The sequence below is a fragment of the Platichthys flesus genome, chromosome 10 (genome assembly GCF_949316205.1).
Source record: "Platichthys flesus chromosome 10, fPlaFle2.1, whole genome shotgun sequence".
Lineage (NCBI taxonomy): Eukaryota > Metazoa > Chordata > Actinopteri > Pleuronectiformes > Pleuronectidae > Platichthys > Platichthys flesus.
Window position 1 is genome coordinate 2,819,007 of NC_084954.1, and position 23,024 is coordinate 2,842,030.

Genomic DNA, 23,024 nt, shown 5'->3' on the forward strand with positions numbered 1-23,024 from the left:
TGAAATCATAAAGATTTATTTTGTTATATGTGTATATATCGACCCATGTTGTTATTATTTAATCAGTCAGGCTAGTGATGATATCAATCAACTCGATGTTTCAGTGCAAGTTTTATACCATCTTCAAAAATAAAGACCTGCACAGCCTCTAAACACCGATCACATCTGGTTCTCATGATGAGCACCGATCTGCAAATATCCAATTAGACAAAATATTTATGTGATGACAACAAGTCAAGAAGGGATGATGGATGATAATAACTTAGAGGCTCTGTGTGAAGGCTCTCGAGCATGACCTGTATCTTTGAGCCTCTTTGCTGAGGTCGAATACCGCCCTGGAACAGGAAGTACATTTTAATAAACGACTCAGTTTTTATAAACAGTCCAGACGCAAGATAAAATAAACTGGGAAAACATGAACCATTAAAAAGGGGAAAAAAAGTTTTGAATTCAAGCTAACAAACCCTTAAGTTCCCTACGAATGAGTTTTACCTACATGTTGAGTTTTGACGATATGCTGGACTTCAATGGGAATGGGAAAGGACTCCTTGTAGTCCCGGGCGGGGGGGGGACAAGTCGTGGAAAAGACTCTTAGTTATGTATTCTTCCACATGGAGGTGAATCCTTGTTTCCATTGTGTGCCCTTTGATGGATTCAACTTACCCACTCTAAGAGTAATTGTGTCCTTGAAGGCGGACTGTTGGGGTCGTGGCCCACGTTGCAGCTCGGTGAACAGTGCACAGTACTGGGATTATTATGCTGCACCAGTTCATAAGATGCCAGTGGGAGTGCTGGTTCTAAACCTGCCCTGCTTGCCTGTACGCTGCTGTCCTGGTTTCAGCTGGAAACACTGACGTGGACATTCAGACCAGTTTGATAACTGGGTCCTTTCGGTCATGCCGTAGCCTTCACTGGTTTTCTCAGCCTTCTTATTACCTGAGCCTCTTCTGGAAGAAAACCACCAGCATCAGCCTCGGCTCCCAGTGCAGAACTCAACGTGAACCATCAGGTGTTTCGAACCCTGTGGTCTTTACTGTTTACACGTGTACGACACAAGCTGTTATTCATCAACCGACTGTGCACACCTCAGCACTTAATTAACAACTTGGCTAACATCTCTTATGGGTTAAAACTCTTCTTCTGCTTGTGACGGAGGCCCGGAGCATGAACACGATCTAGAAACTGTCTCCCTTTCTACTTTTCCTCTCCCTGAAACCAAAATACATGTAAATTGAAATTGTTAAAACGATTGGCTGTGCAACCGAACGCCACGTGGCCTTCCAGGGGAAACGTGGCGCCCCTGGAACATTAAAGAAATCTGCTGCTGATGGATTTACTTTCATTTAATTGTCCATTCTACTGTAAGGGATATTCTATTGTCTCCTCACAGATGAATAGTCGCAGAGAAATGAAAAGAGAAAATGCAAAAAGGTTGATTTATCACTTTCTGTTTTACCCTCCTACCCTTTTTTTTTATTTGGAGGAAAGAAATCAAAGCATCTTTTTCACAATGTGAACGCTCAGTTCAGCCGTGGCGTCTGACAGACTCTTTTCAGACCAGTGTGTCTGTTGTGTCAGTTGTTGGACCATCTCCCCCCCCGAGCGGTCCAGCTGTGGCTGCACCCACACCAGGAGGGTTTGGAGAGAGAGAGCTTCCAACCTTATCTCACCCTCCGCAGAGTGCCATTAAGAGGGGAGGAGGAAACAGGTTCTCTCTCTACAACGCCATCTCCCATGCTCTCTCTCTCTCTCTCTCTCTCTCTCTCTCTCTCTCTCTCTCTCTCTCTCTCTCTCTCTCTCTCTCTCTCCTCCCTGCCGGTGGTGGTGGGAGATGAATTACTCATGGTGACCCAGGCCGGCACACACTCTGCTCGGCCCTGCCCGCTCCCTCAGTGCTGCCGTTCCTCACACTTAGCCATTCTGTTCTGTCAGCTCGCTCGCTGCCAGTCCCCGAGGCGGCAGACTTCAGAGCCACCTTCAGCAGCGTCTGGGCCGGGAGGCTGAGAGTGTTGCCTGCGTCCTGCTGCTGCTGTGTGGCCCGCGGCCGGTCGGTGGGCTGCAGACTCAGACGTCTCACAGTGTGCTCCTTCTTCTGAGCGCTCCAGAGGTGTAGCAGTGAAGCATGCTAATGCAGCCGATACAATAACATTCCCCGACTTGTAACGATCATTTTGAAACTCTATTACGTAATGGTTTATCACATTATGCAGGAGTGAATTATCCCAGGATCAGGTTTTATTACATTTCCTGCACATTGAGAACGACAGTTTATTAAATCCTCTATTTTGCTTCCTCCTAAGTCTTTGCTGTTTTCGGGGAACGGCATGCAGACACAGGAAAAGCTCAAACGATCCCCGGAGAGCAGATATTATGAAATTTTGTGCTGTAGCATTAAAATGATCGAATAGTTAAAGTCTCCCTTGAAACCCGACGCTAATGAAGTTCAGACTCTACAAGCAATAAAAACAGAGTCTAAACGAGGTCACAAAAACTCCCACAATTATTTCCATATCTCCAAAGTGATCAATCAGTTACTGCTGTTGTCTGAGCTGCAGGTTTATGACTCATACTAGCGGAGGAGAGCAGAGATGAAGGAAAAAGTGTGTGTCCTGCGTTTCCACCTAAAAGCGCCGTTAAATTAACCAGAGCAACGCTTTAAAATTCCATGAGAGCTGCCTTCCATCTCCTCCTCTCTCCTGAGGTCAATGTTCCCTGCACCGCGGCACAGAACAAAAGGCCCCGCATCTGAGGTGATCAATCCTGAAGTGAGAGGAGGAAGAGGGGAGCTCCGATGACGAGGAGCGAGAGGAAGAGGGGCGCAGCGGGCAGCGATGAAGGTCACTAACAAAGGGAAGTCGAGTCTCTTCGGTAAAAAACATGCATCCTCCTTAGAGCCGAGACCTTGTTAATGGGATCCTCTGCATAATCAAGCTAACAGGAGTCTCCTCGGAGCTGACAGGCTGCAGATTCATCAAAATGCAATGGGAAAGTATCGGGGGGGGGGGGTTACTGCAGCAGGGTCTAGAGTTGAGCTTTTCACTTTAGCCAAGTCAACTCCAAAGAAAGTAACTTGTGCACATGGCAGAGAAAAGTTGTGATAGATTTGAGTTTTGGTGCGACTGGGAGAGATGGTGCACGGTGATGGTGTCACCTCAAAGAGAGAAGGTTCTCCTGAGTCCTGGTCTTCACTGAGTGGAGCGTTCACCTTCTCCCTGGGTCTCTGTGGCTTCCTCCCACAGTCCACAGACGTGCAGGTGAAGATAACTGGAGCCTCTGAGGAGTGTGAAGGTTTGTGTGTGTCTTGAGGTGTGTGAATGTTTGTGTGTGTCTTGCTCCTGCGTTGTGGATGGAGCCTCGTCCAAGGTTTGCTCCGCCCTCTCGCCCCATGGTCAGCTGGGATTGGCTCCAGCTCCCACACGCCCCCTGGAGGATGAGCAGAGTCGATGATGAATGAATGTGTATATGTGGGTTGGTTGGATTTCTGGTGTCATTCACTTATTATCTGTGTGTGTGTGTCTCTGTGTGTGTGTGTGTGTGTGTTTCCCCAAAGACTTCTAAAGCCTGCTAATCTTAATTCCACAGAGACGGTGCGTATAATAAGATTCTGGATCGGAGCCAGTGTGTTGTTGCTCACAATGTAGAGGCCGGCTTATCGGCCCAACTTCCCTGCACTGCGGGAGAACCCCCCCCCCCCTCCCCACCCATCCATCCATCATGGCACCGGGCTTAGAACCTCTGTCAAACCCCTGCTCCTGTATTTTCTCATTCCGTTTCATCTCATCCCAGGTTGTCTTCACCTGCTTTACTTTTGTGTGCGTCTTCTAACGGCAGCTGTCGAATCCCCCCCCATCAGCGCTCGATCTTTGTTTTAACGTGAGATCCCGACTCCCCCCCCCCCCCCCGTGCATCAGACTTCAGATCACTGATGAAGATGTGTTCTCTGTAGGCATTTAGAAGTATTGTACTTTTAATTTGAGCACGAGATGAAGATGCTGTTTGTCTTTTATCATTTTGTGTTACACAAGGAGTTCTCTCTCTCTCCATCTCCCTCTCTCTCTCTCTCCCTCTCTCTCTCCCTCTCTCTCTCTCTCGCTCTAACCTCTGTATTTCTGGTACGGTACTTATTGCCGCTGTCCTGAGGAATTAGCATCTTTTAAAAGGGCAACACTAACCACTGCTCCGAAACACCCGGTCACATTACCATGTTCCTACTGTGTGTGTAAGTGTTTGGTTTCCAGTCCTCCAGCCGGGCAGTGGATCCACGCTCTGCCCCCTGGTACGCACGTCTCCACTCCTGTACATCCACCGCCTCCCCTGTCTGTACGTGTCTGTGCGTGAACAGCGGGCGTCAGATGGCGTGCTGTGGTGTGATGCGATGAACCGGGACATGTCGTGATGTTGTGTGAAGCTGCGTTACACAGCCGGTGTGTGTTGTGCCCTGAGGAGCTTTTACCTGTGTTGTCAGTAACACAACCAGCAGAGAGCAGAGGATTCATGTTATAATACTATCTGAGGGCTGTGGAGATGATGGAAGTTTAATGTCAGACTTTAAACCTGTGAATGTTGCATAACCATTATAACTAATTTAACTTTAATGGGTCCAGGTCCACTTGGAGCTTTGGGCTGTGTCATGTCGTGTGCACCAGTTCAAACTTGATCTCATTTAACATTTAATCTTAAAAAAGCTCCGGTAGAAAATAAAACTTTTACTTTTTAAAACATCTCAAATCAGAGATGTCAGTTTATATATTAAAGCAACACAATGCAAATGTGTGAAGATGAATTTGATGCTTCAGTGACTGTGAATTTATCTTTTTTTCATCCTCTCACCGTTCAGCTATTTTAGTGAAGCTGATTCTGTGGATCAGTTTTTTAAAAAGACTTTATTAAGTTATTACAAACCAGAGTTTATCTCTCAATATTCAGCTGGAACCTTTTTAAGATATGAGGAAGTCTAAACAGTTCAAGTAAAGGTATGGATTGGGTAAAGCTACAGTTACATAGTGCTGCTTTAACTTTAATAAAATATTAAAAAAAAACACAAACTAGAATTTGAGTTATGACCTGTACCGCCGCCAGCCACTAGGGGGTCCTGACTTCAGTAAAAAACAGAGGACAGAGTCACACTGAGCTGGAGGCGTATGTTCATAACCGAAATATCATATCCTGATTTTAAAATGATAACATACCTTTAACCTCGAGAGTGTAGATGTGTCTGCAGATGTTTCAGAGAGACTCTCTCTCTCTCTCTCTCTTTCTCTTTCTCTTTTTCTCTCTCTCTCTCTCTCTCTCTCTCTCTCTGTGCTGTCTGACCTGATTCCCACACCAGTGCTGGGTGGAGGTGTGTGGTGTTTTCAAGCTGTCGTGGGGAAACAGTCTGTGGTGAAACATAGTTCTACAGGGTTTCATTTCAGACCTTTTCATTCCAACACCAGGTCCAAATAAGCTTTTACTCAGCGGCTCCTCTTTCAGTCCTGCCTGGTGTGAGTCAGTCTCCTGTTTCAAGCCATGATGAAGAATGGAGTGCCTCAAACACATGATGGAAAACGTTGCTGTCATGTGATGAAGAATAATGTCAAACAGGCGTTTTCCTGTAGTCCCAGGATGTATCGTGTCTTATTTGAGTGGTTTGATTGGTTCACTGGTCTTTCAGTGAATCCTCTCAATAACGACTTCACGTTCTCTATTGGTTCCCTCACTTCAATTCTCTTTTTTCATATTTTTTTTTCTTTCCATCTCCTTGTTTTCTGGTCTCCTTCACTTTATTGTTTCTTCTGGCTTGCTCCTCTTTGATGGAGTGTTGATGGGAGCCGTGGACGAGGCGGCGGGGGGGAGCAGGGCGTACGGGGGGGGGGGGGGGGGGGCAGATCGGGATGGAGGGTGGGCTGGACGGAGAGGTGCCTGGCGCAGACCGCAGGAGGCCGGCAGAGAGGAAGAGTTAAGGGGTGGGGGGGTTGATGGAGGTAGAGAGACAAAAAAGACGTAGAGAGAGGGAGAGGTGAGGATCAAAGCTTTCTCCCTTGTCAGTATTCACAGCTTGCGTCCCCCCCCACCTCACCGCCGGAGCGATGGAGAGATGAAGCGCAGGAGAAGCAGCGAGCAGCTAATGTGGTTTCACAGACAAAGATTCTCTCTCTCCTCTGTCTCTGCACTTTCCTCCCTCGCTCCCCCCCCCCCCACAGTTTTCCTCCAGTGATGCTGAAGGATGATTGAGAGCTCTCCCGGCGCCGGCATTTTTAAACAGACGCATCAATAAGTAAATGGTTTGATGTAGAGCTGCGTGTGGACATTGTGTGTGCGTGTGTGTGTGTGTTCGTCCACTGGTAACTGCGCCCAGGGTGTTTGTGTGTGTGTGTTGGTTTTATCTGCCTGTGTGCACATCTGTGTGTATGTTGTCCATGCAAAGGCGATCCAACTCTCCATCCTCTCTCTTCCCAGGGGCGAACCCTTTGAATGCCTTTGTCAGTCTCTCTCTCTCTCTCTCTCTCTCTCTCTCTCTCTCTCTCTCCCTCTGTCTCTCTCCCTGCTCCCGTTTCTTTTCTGTGTTTTCCATCACTCGTCCCTCTCCGACGTTCTCCCTTATTTCTCTTCTGTCTCATTTCCCTTCCTTTCAGTTTCTCTCCTCCCTCTCCCCCCCCCCCCGCTCTGCTGACGCACTCCCTCCCTCCCTCTCTCACTGCTCACTTTGAGAATGCTCAAAGACGATCCTGTGCCTTCATGAATCCACAACTCTATTCTTTGACCACATCAAATGATTTTTTTGGACTCTTCTTTTTGCTCAACCTGCTTTAATCAGCGTAGCCAACACACAAACACACACACACACACACAAACAAACACACAACTCTGCAAACAAGGGAGGAAGCGAATGACGATTGGTTTTCTGGCGGTAGCTCGACTCATCTGTGTTTTCTCCAGTAGCAGCAAGCCGCTGTTTCGTTCAGCAAGAAGAGTTTAGTTTGTGTTCAGCATTAGAATGTGGTTCATTGTGTCTTTCTCTGCTGTGTCCTCGAGGTGCACACACAGGAAGCAGGGGAGCCTTTAGCGCCCATGAGAGGACATATCCCTCTGAAGACATGAGACAAGGCTAAAGCAGAGTGAATATTGGACTAACGCCCCCTCATGGCCGAACATGCGTCTCAGGTGGCAACACATCAATTCACTGAGGTTTAAACAGTGAAGGTTTCAGATGTATGAAGCTGAAGCCAGGAGAATGTGTTGTGACTGACATCAATCACATGGATCGTGTGCAATTGGATTTCTGATGATCAGTGAATCTAATTAAAGTGCGCTTGTCACGTGATCGTTTATGTATTTTCATCTTGACATATTGTGCGTTTAATAGAAACTACACCTGCAGGCACAATTGCTCATGTGCTGCTCCGCTGTTTTGCGTACGTAATTAATTCCATTCTCTGTGTGTGTGTGTGTGTGTGTGTGTGTTTGTGTTTGAAAGACTATATTTACACTCGTAAATATACACACACAATTATTGATGGGTGCTCATGTGCTGCTACATCCAACCTCCCAGCATGCATGTGTGTAAAGGCACATGTGTCTATTTATATATATGCACTTGTGCCATATTTACAAAAACACTACAAACTACGTGCCAGTCTCAGAAGCAGGCGACTTGCACTCTTCTATATTGTGCGTCCAGGTGTTTTGGCCCAGCGTATTTCTCTTGAAAAGAACTTGTAGTTTGAAGACAGGAAGTGATTTTAGAATCAAAGCCAAATCCAGAATCTTTTGTTTCTGCTGTTTTTGTTCTGTGTTCCTTTCGATAACAATAACATTTCAATCCCGGTCCTTGGCTCTTCATTGTGGGAACACACAGACGTGGTTGTTTACAACACACCTGACAGTCTGACTACCTCTCGTCCCCTGTCGGGCTCTTATTGTCCGACTCCCTCGTCCTACTAAGGAGATTCTTCCACATTAAACTCTATTATGTCCATTTGCGATGATGCAAATTGGATACAGGTTGTGAAAATGTTATTTGCTTGAAACGGTAATGGCGGCAGTTTGCAAACAGCTCACGGGACAAAGGAAGCGGCAGCACCAGCTCGATGGAGGAAGAAATCAACCCAGTAATGTTGGTTTTATAGCTTCAGCTCATTGGAAAGTGTCGGTGACTCTCGTGTGAATTCTCAAACTGACTTTGGATCAGTTCAGTCCCTTAAGTCGACAGTGAGTCAGTATTCTATATCCAGATAAATCAAATTATATGATCAATGTAAATGAGTCTCGGGTGTTTAGTGGAAAGTAAAAAGTCCAATTCCTACAATATGAAATGATGACACTGGTGTTAGAACATTGTAAACAAATTATATTTAAAAAAGCAAAAGAAAAGCAATTACTGTGAATGTTGAACTAATAAACAGCAAAAGACTTAAATGCTAATGTTGCTTTGTTGCAGCTGGATGTGTAAATATCTGTTCACCAAAGACTTTGTGTTTTTCATTAGCTCAGTTGTGTGTTTGCCTTTTTTGTCTTGCTGCTTCAAGCGTCGACTTGTGGGATTAGAAGAAGATTCTGAATCTTTCAGAAGATGAATCTGTGAACTCATATTTGCAGTAAATGAAAGATTTGCATTCACATCCCACTGAAGTGTGTTTACAATCAAACGTCTGACAGTTAAACAGGTTCCTAGGTTTTGTTCGTGGGTTTTAAATATTCTTGTTGAAGCTCTATTGATCCCGTTCTTGCAGAAACTTCTCCACTCGAGCAGCCTCTGGTTTTGCAGCACAACTTATTGACGGTGGACGATTCCCCGGTCGTTCAGCAGAAGCATGTTTTAGTAAACACGACTCTTGAGCAGCACCGGAGTTTAGGCCTTTTTTTATAAAACAAAGGTTATCTGTACGTTGACAGGAGTGCGGGCTGTTAGCAGAGAGAGAGGCTGAGGGAGTTGCACTGAATCTATAAAGTTTGTTTACTGCCACGTTCAGATCCCCCCCCCCCTCCATCTGCGCTTATGCAAGAGGCCGTCGCCTGAATGCAGATTCTCTCTCTCTCTCCCTCTGCCTCGCTCCATCGGCTGCTTCACTGTGACTGACACACCGACGCTAAGATTCTTCAAGTTAATTAAGAGTCTAACTTCATTGCTTTCCTCGGAGTGGAACACGGCGTTGTGTGAGAGAGAGACTGTGTGTGTGTTTGTGTGTGTGTGTGTGTGTGTGTTTGTGTGTGTGTGTGTGTGGAGTATTGATTCTGTTTTGTCTGGCAGAAAGTTCCAGATCTGATTGTTGCCTAACAGGAGTTCCTGTTAATATAATGATGTTTCAATCAAACACTAATCAAACTGAGGACTTGTGTTGTGTTGTGTTGTGTTGTTGTGTCGGCTCGCTCACGCTCCACTCGGCGGGACGTCTCCTCACGTCAGATCGGGAGTCGGCTCAATGATTCGCTCATTTGGGTTTTCATTTGTTTCTGCCTGACTGAGGGAATCCGAGGCGTCAGGCCGGGCACGTCGGCTGCCTCTGGTTCTATTTGTGTACGTGCTAATGAGGCAACTCTCCGCCGTCGTGTTTGGATTCATTCATACTTAATGGGTGTTATTGTTCTATTATGATTCGCACTTTATATTTACGGCGGCTGCCTGTGGTGTAGCTCGTCGTGACAGAATTGGTTTATAGAGTCTCTCTGTCTGATGTGAGATCCTGTTATAAACTCTCTCTCTGCTACTGTATCTCCTCCTAAGTAGTTTTATTATTCTCTGTTATCACTCCCGCTTTTTATGTTTTATTAAAATTGCACATTTGCTAATGATCTCTCCTTTGCCTAAATATGAGTTCAGTGATTTGACTTTTGGAAAGAAAGCATCGCCGCAAGAGTTCTGGTCAAACTGGGAAGTGAAATAATGAATGTAAAGAATGAGAAGGGAGATTCAAATCCCATTTCATATTGTGCTGACAAGGCCATCACAAAAATCATTAAATTAAAAGAATTAATACCAACCAGGGATAATAGGATTGTAAAAATAAAGTTTAAATATCATATTAATGTGTTTTGGAAGCTGTAATCACCAAATATGAGTTCTGTGAGTAAACAGTGAGTTAACTGGAAATAAAATCACTCCCACGTTGTATTTGTTCTTTTCTGGAGTGTAGTAATGAAAACCTTATTGTTTGATAAGTGGCTTGTGCGTCAGACTATTTCTCATTTTTGCACCGGTTAAACAAATATGAAATATGAATTATAAAACCTGTTTTCCCCCAAAGAGAATCCGGGACAATACTTTCTTTCTAGTCAGGCTTTTTGACTATAGAGGGGAAAAAGAAACGTCTCCATCGAGGCTGTTTCCGTTTCCCTGTGTGAGGATGTGATTTATAGAGCATCAGATCTCCAGGACAGAGCGCTAACATGTCAATTACCACAATTGACATCCTGGTGGGGGGGAAAGGAAGCTCAGTACTTTAATTGCCGAGTTGACTCTGAGGCCTGGAGTCCTGACCCCGACGTGCACACATGGCGCTGACACACAAACGTCCTCGTGTGGATTCGGCTTTGATCTTCTGTCCCCCGGTGTAATGAGACCAAGGCCGAGGGACAGGGTCAAATATCCTTTGATTGTCGGTTCACACACGACCTCACAAGTCGTCGCTGTTTGACTTTGAAGCATCGGGGGATGAATTCCAACTGAAGTCCTTATTTTTTCGTTCCTTTTTCCCCCGTTGTGTTTGTGGGTTTGTGTGTTTGTGTGTGTCTGCTGCGTGCTCGACACAGGTGCAGGTTTTCTTGCTTCCTGTCTCGGCAGTCGACGCCACTTGTTCCTCTATTCATAGCACTTTGCTTTCTGTGAGACACAAAGACGCAGACACAGGCACATCGCCTCGTTACTCTGGTCCCTGAGTTTCCTCTTCTCCTCCCATCATCATCATCATCATCATCTCCTCTCCTCCGCCTCCCTCCTCCCTCCTTCCTCGCTCTCCTCATAATCACCTCCCTCCTCCTCTTCCTCTGGCCAAGGTCCATGTTATAAATCAGACCACAATGGGATTGTGCTTCCACCTTGCACTGCTGCAAACACACTAAATACACTCTGACAATACCTGTTCTGTACTTGATTTGTTCCATTATACTGCGTTTTATGGGAAAATAAATATTTATTTGACAACTAGAAATATCTTAAATACATAATTATACAAACACAACATAAAATACATTGATCAGTAACACACAACTGTAAACACGCATAATTTACAGTTTATAAAGTTATTATATATTATTTACAAATGTATAGTTAGGTTTAGTTGAACCCAGTGATTCAAATTCATATTGTTATTATTGTGTATCAGTGTAAATGCACCATTTTACTTCAGATGTGTTTCATCCCTTCACCTCCGACTTTGAACCTTTTTTAATTTGCAGAACTTTTACAAAAAGAAAAAATATATAAATAACAAACCAGAAGAAATAAACACCGACAAGTCGTACGTCTCCTTCCAATCGAGTGTGAATAATTGTGTTCATAAATAATCCTCAGCTTGAAAACAGTCTTATCATCTCAAACTTAATAATCCCTCTGTGTCGTCTTCACAACCTGAGTCGATACACAGATTATTTATTGGTTTATTTTCTGTGTGTTGATGATTCTCAACTTTACCAACTCAATAACGACTCGCACCTCATTGATTTCAAACACCTCGTTATTCATTTCCACAAAGTCACTAAAAGATGAAACACGCCTGCGTCACACTGAGGCGGTTGATTTGTATAAACTCTGTTTATCTGTCAATGACCTTCGCTCTCCTCCTCCTCCTCTTCCTCCTCCTCCTCTTCCTCCTCTTCCTTACTAGCAACTGCTGAGAGAGATGCAGCAGATGGCGAGCCGGCCCTTCGCCACCATCAACGTGGCCTTGGAGACGGACGAGGAGCCGCCCGACCTGATAGGAGGAAATGTGAAGGTGAGCTCAATCATCCCCGGCCCCCCCCCCCCCCGGGTCATCCACCTCTTGTCTGTGCGAGTCGGCCCCAGAGCGGCGAGGCTTCATCTGTCACCGACGGTGTCGCTCGCCGTCCCTCAGGCCGGATCTCCTCCGTGTACCACCGACTGTGACTGCATCTGTTTCACGTCCATTTAGAATCTCTGTAAGTAGATTCCATCAGTTAGCAGCTGCCTGTGGAGTCAGCTCAGTGAGGGGAGAGGAGTCTGAACCTGTAGTGTAGGTGTACTACACACAATGAGGGTCAGGGCACTGAAGGCCGATGAAAGTGGGCCGATGATGAGTAACCATTATTAACACTTTATGCTGGTTACTGTGGGCAGGCAGTGAACTCAACTGGGAATGAATTCACTCAACCCTGGAGTTAAAGAAATGCAGATTAAGACTTTACTGGCAAATCAGCCGAGGGATTCGTTCCAACACTGGAGACGTTTGGAAAAAAATATAAAACGCCCACTTGCAGGAAATGTTTGTGCGGTGGCAGGAAAACAAAGAACATTAGGTGACGCCAGTGGAATCAAGGTTCATCGCACAAATACTCTTGTGTTGGAGCATCAGACCATCTGTGTGTCGGAAACACTGGCAGAGGCACTGAAGGTAACGAGTTCTGTCCGGGTGGAAATACAGTCGTGTCTCAAAGACATGCATGGACGAGCCAAAAAGAGGGTTTGTGTGTCTCCCACAACACAACTCCACAACTCCACGTTCAGAATAACACATTTAATTTGACCAGATATCAAGCTCATGGCCAAGTTCTCAGAGAAGATGAGATTTGTGTCTAAGGACATGAACGTGAACACTTAGAATAATAATCAGAGTGATTACAGCTACATCACATGACAGAAACCATCTTTAAGAGAACTTATTTTTAATGTTTTTTTTTTTATTTTGATCCATGTCCTATCCACTAGCATGCAGGGGGCGGGGCTTATGAGCTACACTGCAGCCAACCACCAGGGGGCAATTGGGATTCACAAGATTTGAAAAAAACTAATGATTGAATAACTACAAATTGGTGGAGAGATGCATTATGGGTCAGGAAGGAATACACAACATTGTGGTGCGGATCAGGATGAAACAAACATAATCTGATATTCTTGTTAAATCAAACTGAAAAATGACATAATCACCATTTGTGAGGAAGGAAATCAAAGTCAAATATCCAGAGAAGCAGTTTTTTGACTTCACATTTCGCCATAACCCTCAGATTTCTGTTACTGCTGTTTGGTTTCCAGATAAAGAAATTGACTGTCATTACTTTCCTTTTATTTTATTTTGCTGACTTCCAATGGCTGAAATACAATATCTCTGCGGCGCCTCTTAGGTCTGGAGTGATCGCTCCGTCTCCGCCGCGGCAGGAGTTGTGTTTGTGCTGCTGGAGGTAGAGGTTTAAATACAAATCATCATCATCACCAAATCCGTTTAAAAAGTTGGGATTGAATCTGAAGTTCTCCGCGCTCGGTGAATTAAAACGCTAAGTTTCGAGCTGGAGGAGACTTTATTACAGAGTCGAGTCTGAGGCGGCGGCGGCAGAGCAGTGGAAGGTTTGACCGGAGCAGATTTAAATGCAGATATTGAAGCTCGGAGGTGGAGAACATTTTAAAAAGTTAGGATTGTGCCGGGGTTATAGAAATTGCAGTTGGGTATTCAGCTCGTACCTGTGACTGCGCTTTGTGATGAATGACCTCTGAATGCAGATGTGGTGCAGGAGCCACGGGTCTGTGTCTGCAGGGAGGCTCGGGGGCCCCCGGCGCTCTGACAGGGGCCATGCATCTCCAGGGGCCCGGCTCCCGGCCCAAGGTTTCACCCAGTAATGGTCCCGGGCCCCTTTGGGAGCATTGGTAGCGAATCAGATCCCTGCTTCACTCCTCTCTGCTCAGTTCTCCTCCTTTCTTCTCATCTTCTGCTCCTTCCCCGTTCACTCAGTTTAAAATTTAAAGTTCTTCTCACTCAAGCAATTCATCATTTTTGTCATTTTCTCTTTTCATCTGTTCTTCCAGTTTTTCTTCTCGTTCTTTCTCAGGAGTATCTTTCTTCCTCTGTTGTCTTGTGTTGGTTTTCATCTTCTTCTTCTTTTGTCTCTTTACATATCGTCCTCGTTGTGAGTCGTCCATATATGTCCTCTCCTTTTTCTCCACCTTTCCCTCCGTCCTCTCCTCTCTCCCGTCTTGTTTTTCACTCTTTTAATCTCCTCCCAGGTGCCCAGTTTTTCTATCTGCTTTTATGTTCCTTGCAATTTATCGTCCTCTCATGTCCCTCATGGTTCTGCTTTTCTGTTAGCCTCTCTTTTCCTTTTTCGGGTTTATCTGCTTTCCTCTCTCCTTGATGTTTATCATCCTGTTTCTTCTCGGATGTGTCCTCTTGTCACCTTTCCTTGTCTCCCCTCTTCCCTTCTCTCTTTCCTTTTCATTCTCATTTCATGTGTTCCTCATTTTTCTGTTTTTATTCTCTTCTCTCAGCTTCAGTTATTTTCTCCTCCTTCCTTTGCGGTGCTTGTTATTATCACTCTTCTCTTCTATTCCCCCCCCCCCCCCCCCTTTCCGGGTTATGTTGTTTCCTCTCTCTGTTGTGTCTTCATGATTTGTCTTTTTTAGTTGTGTCCTCCTCTTTGTGGTGTTTATCAACCCTTTTCTTTTTGTCTGTCTCAGAATCTATTTTCTTTTCTCTGGCTCTTCTTGTGTCTCCTCTTCTCTCCCGGCTCCTCTCGACATCCCCACTTCACTGTGGCGTTCCCTTTCTAATTCATTAGCCCTTTACTGATCCTATCAGCTGTCTGGGGTTTTCTGTCGCCCTTATCTGCTGCTTGGTGTGTGTGTGTTTGTGTGTGTGTGTGTGTTCTACGTCTGCCTGTTTGTGTTGTCTTGTGTGTACACCGTGTGCTGCTGTTGTGTAGAAAGAAAAGATGCTGCTCGCTGTGGAAATCAAGCGCCCACCTCCTCCTCCTCCTCCATCCCTGCTCTACCTTCTCAACTCCCACCTCTATTCTTCTTTACCTCCATTCTTCCCACCCTGCTCTCCTCTTCTCCGTGTCGGGGCAGGAGCAGCCCAGGAGCAGAGATCCAATTTAGATCCTCCTCCTCAGCCTCCTGCGCCTGCACCACCCCAGACGGCGAGCGCACTCTATCCTATCTCCTCCCGGCTCAGATTGAGCGACTCCGAGGAGGTTCCTCCCCTTGTTTCCTTGCTGGTTTATCAGGGCGCTACAGTAGTGTATTAGGACCCGCGGTGGGAGTGTGTGTGTGTGGGGGGGGGGGGGCAGGCGCTGCACAGCGAGCTGCAGATCATTAAAGTTGTTTATTGCCTCGGTGGGATGTCCAAAGCTGCTCCGCCGGTGGGATATCTCCCCTCGGCTTCTCCCCGATGGAGCCGGCGGCCCCAGCTCACGGGCAGATGATTACCTCTGTGACGTCCAACGCTCGGCTTTTATTTATAGAGTCTGTGCGACGCGGAGGAAAGTGGGACAATGTGATGTAAAAAAATGAAGGGCAACAGTTGTGGTCTATCTCACATGGTTGTGGTTCAACATTATCTCTCCTCCCGCCGCCGTGTTTTGCAAAAAAAAGATAAAAAGGCATTCGGCAGATTTTTAAACCAATTGTGTGCGTTTGATAACCTTAAAATTCTGTGTTTGCAAATGGTGCAGACAGAAAGGAGAGTGATGGCAAAGTTCAGAATACCAGAGGGGGGCTCAATTATGATCATTTCTCACAGATAGGTGCACGGCAGAATCTGTGCTTCATGAATTACTAAACCCACAGGACGACTCCCTGCTCTGCTGAGATGCTCACGAGCCAGAGGAGGCATGAAGCAATGCTTTCTGGGTAAAGTTGTACTCATATGTGGAAGCAAATTGCCTGAAGTAACTTGAAACATCTTTCAAACGAAGACCGGCCTTTTTCTATTATGTGTTTCTGTGGCTTCTGCTGGAAAGAGAAGAGCCCGGAAGTTTCAGGAGAGTAAAGCAAAATAGTTTTTCAGCCTGAAACCTTCAAAGTTGTTGCAGGTGGCCACCGGTGAGTCAGCGCTCATGAATAATAATGATCGTTTAGAGAACAGGTCAGAAAGTGGAGGAAGGTTGAAGCAGCGCTAAACACACAAGTTTTGTTTTGTAGTAATCAGACATTAAGCGTCTCACATGTTTTAGAAAGAAGCTAAAACATTTAGTTTTTTTTGGGAGGCTCCCAATTGTGATTTTTGGCAGTGGAACCGGGCTTTCAAGGGAACAAACAAAAATTTAGTTGCCAGTTTTTCAGACAGTTCTGAGAGGTAAAAAAAAACTAAATCGAATGCACGCCCACGTTTCACTATCGAGACCAGATATCGAACACAAGCCAGAGAGTTCCACTGCCTGGACCCATCCACCACTATGTTCATGTGCTCCCTTCTGTATTTTGTTCTTTGGTCGAGCTGCACTTTGTACTTTTGTGTTTTTTATTATTACTGCAGACGTCTTTACCAAATTGTAGGAAACGCTGAAGCCTCAGTTCACTCATCGAGATTCCAGGTTAGAAAGCAGCTGCTCTCTATCTCACAGCAGGTCTCAGGTTGAGAACCAAAAAATCAAATTTACTTAAAACAATATTTACTCAAACTGTTGATCTCCATTCTTCTGCATTGTTTAGTTTAGTAACAGTACGGCTGTTTATAATGGAAGCTCCGACCAAACCGATTCTTTGGCAAACAGAAGTCCGGCTGAATGATACCTCCTCGGAGACGGCTCGGTGGGAGTGGCTTCACTCGGTGAGTCACGGCACCGGGGAGCTGGACTGGTCTCCCTCGGGGGGGAACTCATCCGCGGCGGCTGCTGAAGCACAGATGAATGCAGTGGATGAAAGTGGAGCTGCATGCAGTTGCAGTGTGTGTGTGTGTGTGTGGGTGTGTTGGGGAGGGGGGGCTCAGCAGTGATCCTTCGTGCTGAGCTAATTATTGGAGGTAATTTAACAAAACCTTTGGCTGCTCTGCCTGGCCGCTCTAGATAACTCTCTGGAGGAGGTTGGTCTTCGGGGAGTGGAGTCGATGGGAAGGGGGGGGGGGCAAACATTTGCTGAGGGACTTAATTTAACTCGCAGCCTCTGAAGAAGCCCCCGGAAAAAAAAACAAGACTCTGCCTTTGCGAAACATCTTCTACAAAAACAGCAAGAGAGCTTAAAGAGAAGGATAATTGAATTTCATGAGGTGTTTATTTGTTTTTACCCTTAATTACTGCACCGTCCAAAATCAGGTGGACGTGTGTGTTGAAGGAGATAATTTGTGTTGTCTTCTTGGGAGGTGCGCACAGTTGTTGTTGTTGTTTCATTTGTCAAAAAAGGAAAGTGAAGTTCTAGGTTCTCACACAGGTTGAAATGCAGGTTGCACGTTGGTTGGCGCTCGATCACCGAACAAAGTTTGTTGAATAGAAAACTGTCACATTCCACATCAGTCTGTCAAACCTCCTCCACTTCCACTCGTAGGCACCGAGCGTTTCCTCTGAGAAGTGAGGACGTAAACAAACCAGAACCTGAGAGCAGCTCCCAGCTGCTGCGGTGGAAATTGGACTTGGCAGACAAGTTCCATGACAGCCCTGAGCTGCACAATTAAAAGCTGCCTGTCTTCTTCTGAATGTGTTCATGTATTTCTTACACTAGGAGTACAGATGTGCTCTTGTTATCGAGGCAGCCCTCTTCTTATTTTTTTAATTGTGTACTCTCCAGATGAGAAAATAGGATTTTAGCTCGAGGCTAAAACAGACGCGTGGACGGGAGCAAGCTAATCCCGGCCGGGCGGCTCCTGGCGAGGCCAAAGTAATTGTTTCATCTCTCCTCGTACCGAGGGATCCAGGGGGGGGGATCAGCCGAGTGTGTGATTGAACCTCCCGATGTGGCGTCGGACCAGTTGTCAGGATTCTCACTCGCGCTCCTCAGAGATCATATATCGTAGAATGAGGTTCTAGAAGCGTGAGTTTGAAACTGGAAAGAAAAGATCCTTTGTTGTTGTTGTTATTAACTCATCACTGATTAATCACACAGAGCTGTGAGTGATGTGTGCTGTGAGGCTGAGGGGAGATATTGGCTTTGTGTTCCAGTCTGGTGGAAAACAAACTGGTAATTTGCCCACTGGTTAATCAAGAAACTGTTGATCTGGTTGTCTCCCACCTCTGGCACGACTTCTTCACTTTCACTGGTTATATAAGATGATCAAATTGAAAAAGAGAGTGCAGCCATTTTCTCCCCTCGTCAGTCTTTCCATATCAACTTGAAATTTAAAGAATAGGTGTTCGTGGCTGGAATCAGAGTCGTTGACTTGATGAGGTCGGGTTCCTTCGACTCTCAGAAGCAACAGGTGCAGATCGATATATTATTTGAATCCTATAATTGGCTCTTGTCAATAGAAGTTTGCATTAGAGGCCGAGTTCAGCCGGGATTCAAACTGAGATCCGACGCTGAAGAGATTCAAACGAGAGAGGAAGATGAACTTCTGCCTCAAACATCATTTCAGCCCATTGGATCAAAGAAGTTATTAAAATCAAACTTATCAGAAATGCATCAGTGAGACAACAACTCCAGTCAAATCTACCAGTCCTGTGTCTCAATTCAAATATCTCCATTACATTTGTTATTTTTGTTTCTTTGCATGAATCCCCCTCGTTCCTCCGAGTCCAGATTCTGTGTCGATGATGTGTTGTTTAATTTCCATCGTGTGCTGGGACTCGAACATGTGTCCCAGCTGGTTGGTTGTTGCTGCTGGTTTTACTGCAGTGCTTCCAGCTGGTGGGTCGGACCCTTCACAAGCTCATTTGTCTGCATCTGAATTCTTCCCCCTGTCAGATCAGAGAGAGGCTGCTTGTGTGTTTGATTGTGTGTGTGTGTGTGTGTGTGTGTGTGTGTGTGTGTGTGTGTGTGTGTGAGAGTCGAGGATCAACTGAAAACTGCTGCAAGCTCTGAGGCTTAATACAGACAAAATACACACAAAACACACACACACCCTGACAAACACATGCACTGCGTACAACCTCTTCATAACCTTTTCTGTCCGAAGAAGCATAAACAGCAGGTTCTATTATATACACACACACACACACACACACACACACACACACACACACACACACACACACCCCTCAGCTCCTCTCAGCCGTGACATCGTTGTAACTTTGCTGACATTATTTGCAGTATCTGTTTTTAATAATGATTCTGTAACAGTTGCTGTTCATCACATTATCACAGCATCAACTCAGAACAGATCCCAGAACAGATCTTATCACTGAGTTAAATCCTTTATCAGATGGAGTCTGAGCCTGTTGTGTTATAATCTGACGACTTCCAAAATGAGTTAGGGTTAGAAAAATTGTGAGATTGTGTTTTATATCCTCATGTCATGCCAGATATGTGTGTGTGTCTGCGTGTTTGTCTGAAAGTGTGTGTACAAAATAGCTCAGCAACAGATTGTTGGATTCCCACCGAACTTTGAATTAATGTTACTTGCGATGAATTCTCTAAATTATGAACTTGCTGGAACTGATCCGTCAAATCTTTAGATAATTAGGATTCCACATCATATAACTGATGACACACAGACCCACAAAGGTGTCCTGCCTAGTTTAAAACCACCAGTAAGATTAGACGCACACAATATGTTTTCTTTCAGTATAAAATCCCTCTCCTCCCGCTCTCTCATTAGTTTTATAAAACTGATCTGAGATTAGATAGAAACCCTCCTCCAGGATTCACAGTGTATTCAGTTGATGTTCATCAAGTCGATTTAATTTTCCTGTGTAGAAGAAACGATAATTAAAATGCAAATGTATTAAAAAGGCTTAAACGTGTCTCTCTGGGCCCGACGCTCTGAATGCAGAGCTGCTGGTTTGTGTCACTGGTTTTGTATTTATCTGCATCCCAGTTGTGTTGTTTGAGTGTGTGTTTCTTTCAGTGGACACGATGTTTAGGTCGACAACACGTCATGGAGTCTCAGGAGGTTTGATCAGCAGGTTCTCTGAGACCTTCAGTTTAATACGTGTCTCTGGATCTTCTACCTGCTGGTGAACCCTCTGAAGGCTCAGCAGTGTAGATGTGTTATTGAAATGGTTCTGTTTTCCTCATGAGGTGTGTGTCTGTGTGTGTTTGTGTGTGTGTTGTACAGTGAAGAGACTCAAATGCCCTTCTCTGTCAGATCCTATTGGAAACAGTTAGTTGCACAGATATGAATGTGAAAACACACACGTGCTGTAAAACAGGCAGAAACATCCATGAGGGCATAAACAAATAGAAAATCCCCCGCAGACACACACAGACACACACACACAGAACCTTCTGAACACACAAGTTCACACACACCCAGAGGCTCCCAGGTCTTTGTGCCACTTCCCCAGCTCCCTGTGTGACAGCCTGTGTATCCTGCCGGTATGAAAGGTAAGCCTCCGAGAGACGGGGCGCGGAATAACTGTGTAAAATGGGTCAGAGCCTGAATATCACTGTGTGTGTGTGTCTGTGTGGGTGTGTGAGAGCGCGTGTGTGTTTGTTTATGGGATAAACAACCTTGTCAGGACTGGTGGTCCCCATAGAGAGAGCAAACTCTGGTCCTAATGAGGTTAAGATTAGAGATTTAACTATGAATATTTTGTGGTTAAGCTGTCGAGGATAGATAGTGTCACAAATGTGTGTGTGTGTGTGTGTGTGGTGACAGGCGTGTGTGTGTGTGTGTTTGTGAAACCAAGCCATGGCCCACTTCTCCGTCCGGTTCAGGAATTCAAAGCACCGAGCCAGAAAGAAGCAGGAAGGTTATTTGTATGCGGCCGAGCTGCCGGTGTTCTCCATGTCCTCCATCGAGGTAAAGCCATGAATATTGTACGAGGAGCGGATGCAGAGTCCGCTGGTGTTTACAGGAGGCTGGGGGGGGGGGGGGGGGACAGACACACACCTCATCCCCACATATGGATGAGTTGCTGATAAACACCAGGCAGCGGTAGGAGAGTGTGTGTTGTGCCGCCTGCAGCGACAGGAGTGCACCGCCGGCACAGATCTGAGCTCCCAGCATCAGAGCCACTTGATTCCCAGTCGAGGCCCACGCTGCACACGAGCCACATTGTCACGGAAGTGTGTGTGGTGGGCTTCTGTCAAGGTGGAGGGGGGGAGGGTGGGGGGGGGGAATCCAATTTGCGCCTGTTCTGCTGACACACTCACAGGAACGTTAACCGGCGACACACTCCCGTTGTGCACGTGTTTGAGAGAATGTGTGTGTTCACCGGCTCTTCTCTTCTGTCTCTCTCTCTTCTCCACAGTCGGTTCCTAAGCCCATCGCCCTCGAGCCGTGCTTCGGCAACAAAGCCGCCGTGCTCTCCATCTTCGTGCGGTTACCCAGAGGCACCGGGGGCATCCCTCCTCCAGGACAGTCTGGTAAGAAGCCGCCGCTGAACTCCACCCGTTCCTCCTCCGTCACACAAAACTTTATTTAGAGTTCCATTGAATGAATTGTTTCTCTGTCTTCGCTCTTATTGATTTTTCTTATGATCCGCCCCTCACAGCCTGGGGCAGCAAAGTAGACAGAAGAGAAAATACTGTTGATTTTGTCCAAATTCATGTTTCAAAAATCCTTTAGGCCCAGATTTCACCTCAGTGCTACACAACTCACACAAGATGATGACACTTGGGAAGTCTGCTCCTCGTCACCAGATCCAAGACACAACTAATTCATAGTAATACTGCTTATTAACCAAAGAGTGGGTAACTTGAGGCTCACGTCCTGCCCTGAAGTCTCTCACTATTCGATGGCAGCTCACGGTGCCACCCGATTGGTCGAGATCATGTGATTGGCACAAGATGGCAGCGTTGGTGTCCTGGCTTCATTTCTGCACAGGGAGGAATGTCGTCCATCTTTATTTGCAGACTAACAGTCGCTCTGTGTTTCCTGATCCTGTCTCCTCCCGTGTGGAGAAACGACGGCTGCAGCTTTGTTGTTCTCACTCGTCTGTTTCCTCCCTCCATCTTTCTCTCCGTCTGCACCTCCTCGCTCGTTTCTCATCCACTCTCGAGTTTTATTTCTATCTCCGTTCTCCTCTTCTCTTTCTCTGTCTGGGTTTAAAGTGCAGTCTGGTCTCCCTGTTTATCCCTTGTGTTTCTCTAACTTCTCTCAGTCCTCTCTGGTGTAACAGTTATATTATCCACTGCTCTCTCTCTCTCTCTCTCTCCTGCCTGTCCTGTATCTGTTTCTCTCGTTCTTTCCCCCCCTCTTCTGTTTCCTCCACCTTCAGGGTCTGAAACAAGAAGTCAACTTCCTGTTCTGTTTCTACATTTCCCCCCCTTTAGTGTCTTTGAGTCCCCGGTAGCCGTCCCCAGACCGTCTTGGACGCCCCCCCGGCCCTTATTAATTACCACATCGTCTTTTCGTCGTGACAAATCTGCCTCAGCTCTCAGAGGAGTTTTCTCTCGGGCAGCGTCCGTGTTCTCAGCCTCCTCTCGTGCCCGTGAGGGTCTCCGGCTGAAATGGTTTTAACTCGTCTCCCATCTGGTCGCCCTCTCGACTCCTCTGATCTGGGGTCTGAGCCTCGGGTGAGGCCTGGTGCACGTCAGCTCGTCACACTGTGATCTTAGCCGCAGCTTCTCCTCCTGGAATTGAGATTTGGCCGTCGGCTGTGTTTGCCTGATCGGGGTAAACGCATCCATCACTGGAGATAAATGGATGTTTATTGGAATTTCATGGCTCAGAGGGCATTAATAAATGTTAATGAAGTGTTGGTATACGGTAATGATTGCCTGCGCTGCGAGGGTGTGTGTGTCTGTGTGTGTGTGTTTGTGTGTCCCTCCCAGTTTTACACTACACACTTGTTCTAATTGTGTTTTCAGTGGATTTATACATTTGCAACGTTCACACTTGAAAAATGACAAAAAATTTGTTTTTATCCAAATCGTCAAAAAGCATAAAAAAACTTTTTCCCCATTTTTGTTTGTGTGATAATTAACAGTATTTGTCAGCACCAACTCAAAGTACTTTTCCTTTAGTTAATGGAGCACAGGATTTTACTGAAGAACACAATGAAGAGGAAAATCAATTAAACAAAACTAATAAAAAGTGAATATTTTTGTAAAACACTTCAAATTATCACAG

General features: G+C 45.8%; 1 protein-coding gene across 1 annotated transcript in view; it reads left to right on the forward strand.

Moving 5' to 3' along the window:
• The window catches only part of atrn (attractin), a 102,600-nt gene that overhangs the window by 73,912 nt on the left and 5,664 nt on the right, over positions 1-23,024 (forward strand). Inside the window, exons 27-28 of the mRNA XM_062397579.1 lie at positions 11,802-11,909; positions 21,202-21,316. Of these exons, the coding sequence (XP_062253563.1) occupies positions 11,802-11,909; positions 21,202-21,316 (223 nt within the window). The remainder of the gene's footprint in view (positions 1-11,801; positions 11,910-21,201; positions 21,317-23,024) is intronic.